General features: G+C 28.9%; 1 protein-coding gene and 1 pseudogene across 1 annotated transcript; both read right to left on the bottom strand.

Annotated features, from left to right (window-relative positions):
- Positions 1–4246, bottom strand: part of LOC107485554 (uncharacterized) — a 5034-nt pseudogene extending 788 nt beyond the window's left edge.
- Positions 4247–4340: 94 nt separating this feature from the next.
- On the bottom strand, positions 4341–5062 carry LOC127746682 (uncharacterized). The gene is made up of 2 exons (XM_052260655.1): positions 4420–5062; positions 4341–4345 (listed from the first exon to the last, which is right to left on the bottom strand). Exons 1-2 carry the CDS (start codon positions 5060–5062, stop codon positions 4341–4343), a joined length of 648 nt encoding a protein of 215 aa, XP_052116615.1.
- Positions 5063–5763: the final 701 nt, after the last annotated feature.

The following is a 5763-nucleotide window of genomic DNA, read 5'->3' as shown; positions in this document are numbered from 1 at the left end:
CTGCTAAATGCAACATGTTATTTTTGAACACATCTACACGAGATGCAATCATCTCTGTGCGCCCTTCAATCTCATGAATCAGTTCAAAAACCTTTTCTTGTCTATTCAGAATCGCATGTGAAAATATTCCACGTTTATTTTTGTCCATGGCCCACAGAAGGTCAAGGTTTGCATTTCTCATTGAATTTATGAACTCAATAGTTCCATTTTTAGCCGCCACTAACATTGTGTCGTAAGCTAAACATTCATGCAGCTCTGATTCTTCTAATACCGATATCCTTCTACTCAAGCATTTAAGAATCTCAAGTACTAGATAATGGTTCATTTTCATCTCATATATTTGATCACTTCCTGAAATAATTAAGCATTGGAAAGTTCAGATAGAGATTTACTTTATGCTAATTACTCACATAAAGTTGGCTAAAGTTGTCTTCAGATGAAGATATAGTTCAATAATTGATACTTGTCTGTTGTAACATTATGGTTCAATAAATTAGTTTCGTTTGCAAACTATAACATGACACATCTCAATAATTAAACCTGTATCTTCACGTAAGTTTTTCACTTTATTTAGTTTATGATGTATAGTTAACAACTAAATGCATTATGCTAAATTACTTAAAGCGAAGCAGCTAGATTACTTTATTTTAAAGCATTCATATGAATCTCTTTGATATATATGCATTATATGAAAAGAATTTTATATTATCATCTATAACATAGAAAACCTTCAGATTATTTGTATTACTTTAAAGATGGTTATGAATTATTTTTTTAAATTCAAAAATTTTGTTGACACGTGATAATATAAAACTAGCTGTGGATATCAATTTTCTTTTTATATAGACAATAAAAAAAAAATAAAATAAAATCCCTCTTACAATGTACGTACCAGGAAGGTTTCGAATTATTGAATTTTGAACGACATGTTTAAATCGTCCAAGAAGTCGACCTACATTAAAAGTGACATTGAGTTATTTTTTTCCTTCAAAAAATAAAAAAAGTAATCACATTTATGTGAAGGGAGATTGAGAAACAAGTTACCTAGGTGTTTTACTAGCAATAAGGCTGAAATGGTTCTGAAGATTCTGCCTAAAGGATGAGTTGCCAAAAGATCTGCTAAAGTATTTGTATCTGCTGGTTCTTCGTCTGCTTCAATATGTAAAACGATCTCAATACTTCTGCCGTAGAGGTTCATTCGGGTCCGCAGCCTCAAAGCTGAAACAAATAGATCGATTATAGCTATTACATTTATATAATGAGAAGATCTTTTCTTTTACAAAATTTATGTCAGTATAACTTTGAATTATAAGAAAAAAATTGACGTTGTCTTATAACTTTCCAGAATTAAAATGAACATTTAGTTGATTAAAAAGAATAATAATCACTTTATCAGTAATTCAAAGGTAAGGAGAATAGAAAGATCATAATAAACGGACCATTATAGATAAGTTGCTGCCACCACTGAAGCTGGGCACCGCTGCGAAATGCATAAGGCATGTGGGCTAATGCGTGTACTATGGACCTTAGACCGCTGGCTTTATGAGTCAGAGATGTTTTCTTGTTAAGTCTATGTTGGAGCAATATAACGGCAACATCTAATAGACAAGCATGGATTTCCATTAGTATATGGTGTGTTTGACAACTTGAGAAAGCGTAGATAATAAGACACAAATTTGAAGTCTATTTTAAGAAAAGTGTTCAAAACTAAAATATAATTATTACTTCGTTGAAAATAAATACTTTTATGACAATGAAAGAAAAAACTGATTTTTTATTTTCTTAAAAAATTCAAAAGTATGTTAAATATTGTATTAGTATATATAAAATATAAAATATTTTTAGATAAATTACAATGATATTTTAATATTTTTTTAATATTAAAATAAAAATTCTTTTAATTATTTTTAATATTTTTTAATTATTTAAAATATATTTTATTTTAATAATTAATAATATATACCATTTTTAAACTCATTTCAAGAATATATGTTAAAAATAAGATTAGACACGCTGATACGATATGGTATTTAGGTGTATTCAAACGTGTTCGCAGAAGAATTTTTTATTTTTTATTAAGATACGGTTAGACACAGAAAACACACGTGTCGGACGAGTGTCAATATGTGTTATGTTCAAAATATGTTCGACACAAAAATATGACAAATCAAGAAAATGTCTATACTTCATAGATAACTATACAATTTTAGCACTACTTAAAATGTGTTGCTAGAATTAAAGTAATATTTTTTTAATTATCTCTCATGAGACACACACATTCATATACACATATGAAAAAAGGTTATAATTAATAAAAATGTGCTATTTTCTTTATTTAAATCTAAAACCTTTTAGTTTAACGATTATGTTACATGTATATCAAAATCAGCCACTAAAGTCAACTATCAGAATAAAATATATATTAGAATATAAATACACCGCGTAACTTCTTAGGTGAATATGAGAAGACTATGTCATTTGAGTTATAGGTCGTTCACAATCATTTATCATCTCAACTAATTCAATCTTTATTATTTTTATACACATTTAATAAATAAAAAGTAAATACCTTTTTAAGTTTGTGATCATCATTTGTTTAAAGGATAATGTGCCTCTCTATAATTCAAAAATTTTTAATCTATTTTTAATTTAAATAATTAATCTAAGTGATTTTATTACTGGTTTCTTAAAGGAATAATTTATTTTCCAAATAACTAAAGCATTTACTCATAAATAAAAGAGTGAATAAAACGTATTGATATACTAGTATATATAATACTAAAGAAAACTTCCCTATATAAGAACTCTTTTTCTCGACATACAAGTTTAGAATCTTCTTTTATTATTTAGGAGATTTTATAATGCCTTTTAAATTGTTATCTAATTTGTCTAACGGTTCCGCTACGTTACCAATAGCATATCTGTCCATTTCTGCCAATTCTTATTTATAATTGTGTTTCATGGAAGTGTGTTCGTGGATGTGTCTAATAAAAATATTTTTTTTTATAACTGTGTTTAATAGAAGTGTCTTTATAAATATATTTTGTGGATGTGTCCTTTATATATGTATTTAAAATATATTAATTATTAGACACATCTATAAATACACTTCCATAAAATACAAATATAAATAAGACTTGGCAGAAGTTGGTGAATAATATGTTGGTGCCCTATACTTTTTCTTTGTCTAAACATGATTAATTTTTTGTTATGAGAAAAAATTGTTAGTGAACTCTATTTTTTTATGTTTGTGTTAAACATTTACTCATATACACTATAACAATCACCTTATTATTATTACTAACTAATATTTAAGATGTAATGAATAAATAATAAGTCTTAATTACATATTAAGACATTACTATATATCGTCTAATATTATTTATTTAATTTCTAGAGTAAAATAATAATTAAATCCTCGAAGATATTAACTTTAAACTAATTAATTTTTAAAAGAAAATATCAATTAAATTTTTTAATAAATAAATGGTGGATTTATATGTCTTTCTCTTAATAATGATAGTCCTTGAAAAAAAAAATACCAATTAGATTTGCTAAAATAGCAAACGGTAGATATATATGTCCTTCTGTTAATGAATAGTGCAAAACAAAACAGATAAAATTTCGTTCCAAAATTTGTTATCTACGTGATTATCTTTTATATATCAATACGTCAAAATAATTAACAATATATATAAACATCACCATTAAATTTTAATTGATAAATTGATAGGAGGACATTATGTATCTACCATTTGCTATCCTAAAATTTCATATATCTTTTATCATCTACTTTCTATTTATTACAAATTTTATCAAAACAAATAAATTTCATTCTAAAATTTGTTATCTAAGTGACTATCTTTCATAGATAAATATATTAAAATAATTAACAATATATATAAATATCACCAATAAATTTTAGTTAATAAATTAATAAGAGGACATCATGTATCTATTGTTTGCTATCCTAAAAAACTAAATTAATACCTTTTTTTCTTTAAAAATTAATTAATCCAAAACCAAAATTTTCAGAGAGCTAATTATTACTTTACTCGTATTTCTATCATCTCTTTAGGCGTTGCAGAGTTATCTACAGAATATGTAAGAGATGAATTTGATAGTTACCGAATATTTCTGCAGAGATGCATCGCCTGAGAAGCAAAAGACCATAATAGCCACCATTATCAAAGAGAACGTCAATGGGAGTTTGGGAGAAGAGATACCTAGTCATCTCTTTGTGACAATTCGCTGATGCTAAAAGTACCGGAATCTCCCCTTTACTGTCCTCCTCCTCCTCTTCTTCCTCCCCATCTGTGTTTTTCTTTGCTTTATCGTCCTCATTCTTTTTAGCATCACCATTATAATCGCCACAGTCATCACCACCCTTGGTCTTGATAGTTAGCATCTCGTTCCCACCTTTCTTAATAATCCTCTCCGCCATGTTTATGTTGTCCGTTAACTTAGCAGCAAGAGCAAGAGCCGTGTAGCCTTGTTTGTCCTGCATCCTCAGCAACCGTCTGTTCCCCATTTTAACCAACTCCTTCACTATCCTCGCTTGTCCGGAAGCCACTGCAACGTGAAGAACAGTCCTTCCCGCAGATGGTGTGGTGGAGAAGATCGAATCGGGGTAGCTGCTAAGGCGCGATTTTGCGTCATCCCAGTTCCCTCTCTTGACGTCACTGTGGAGTTTGTAAATGTATCGATCATCCTCGCTTCCTTGCTCGATATCTGGAAACGCCCTCACGTCTTCGCTGAATGAGATCTTCAGGTGGTTCCATGCCTCTCTGGCCTTCTCGAATTTTCTTATGTTGGAGAGGTTCTCTGATCCACACGCCAGTTGAATTGCGTGTAGAGCCTTTGCATTCTTCGATCTCCATTCATTCTTGCTATCGTTGTCTTTTTCGCCATAATCAGGTTTATTAGGATCTGACTCCACGATGCCGTGCCAGAGACCTTCACCCACCAGATAGTTTTTTACCAGAGTGCTCCAGTTCTCGTAATTGTCTTTTCTTAGTGCTTCAAGAACGATACCTGTTGATGCAATACTAGCAGCTGCCATAACTAATCTCTGCTCCTTAACGAGAGAGCTAGCTGAGGAGCGAGCTAAAGTACTGTTCTTCGATTAAATATGATAAGTTAAAAACGGAAACGGAAAAAGAAGAAAAGAGATAAGGCAGTTTTACTGATTTAACTGACTTAGGGTATGTTTGGCAAACTCGTTCGAGAAGAAAAAGTACGTTTAAGCTTTTTGAAAAAGCTTCACATTTTTGTTTGGCTAATTTTTAGTTTGATAAACGCAGAAGTGATTTTGTATTTAAAACCACATTTACCAGAAGCAACAATTTCTAGCTTCTGCGTTTCACCAACGGACTTTTAGTCATTTACCCTCAACATCTATTTTTCCTTTACCAATTTTATCCTATAGATATGTTATTGTATTATTTATGAAATTCTTATTAGGTGAATGGGCCTTCTTTTCTTATTATTTATCTTTATATAAGCTCTTTTTTTATTATTTATATTTTTTGTTAAATTTTTATTTGACATTATACATTTTTATAATTATAATTTTTGTATATTATATTTATTATTATTTTTTTATAATATGATTTATTGATTCCATTAGGTAAAGTAAATTAAACAAAAAATTAACTATAAATAATAATAGTAAAAAACTATAAAGTACTAAAAAAAGTACTAAGAGAACTAAAAATATACTATATAAAATACATCATCAAGAATTTTTAGATTTATTTCTAT

The sequence above is a fragment of the Arachis duranensis genome, chromosome 4 (genome assembly GCF_000817695.3).
Source record: "Arachis duranensis cultivar V14167 chromosome 4, aradu.V14167.gnm2.J7QH, whole genome shotgun sequence".
Classification (NCBI taxonomy): Eukaryota; Viridiplantae; Streptophyta; class Magnoliopsida; order Fabales; family Fabaceae; genus Arachis; species Arachis duranensis.
Note: the sequence above shows the minus strand (reverse complement) of the source record. Positions and strands in the feature narration are given on the sequence as shown.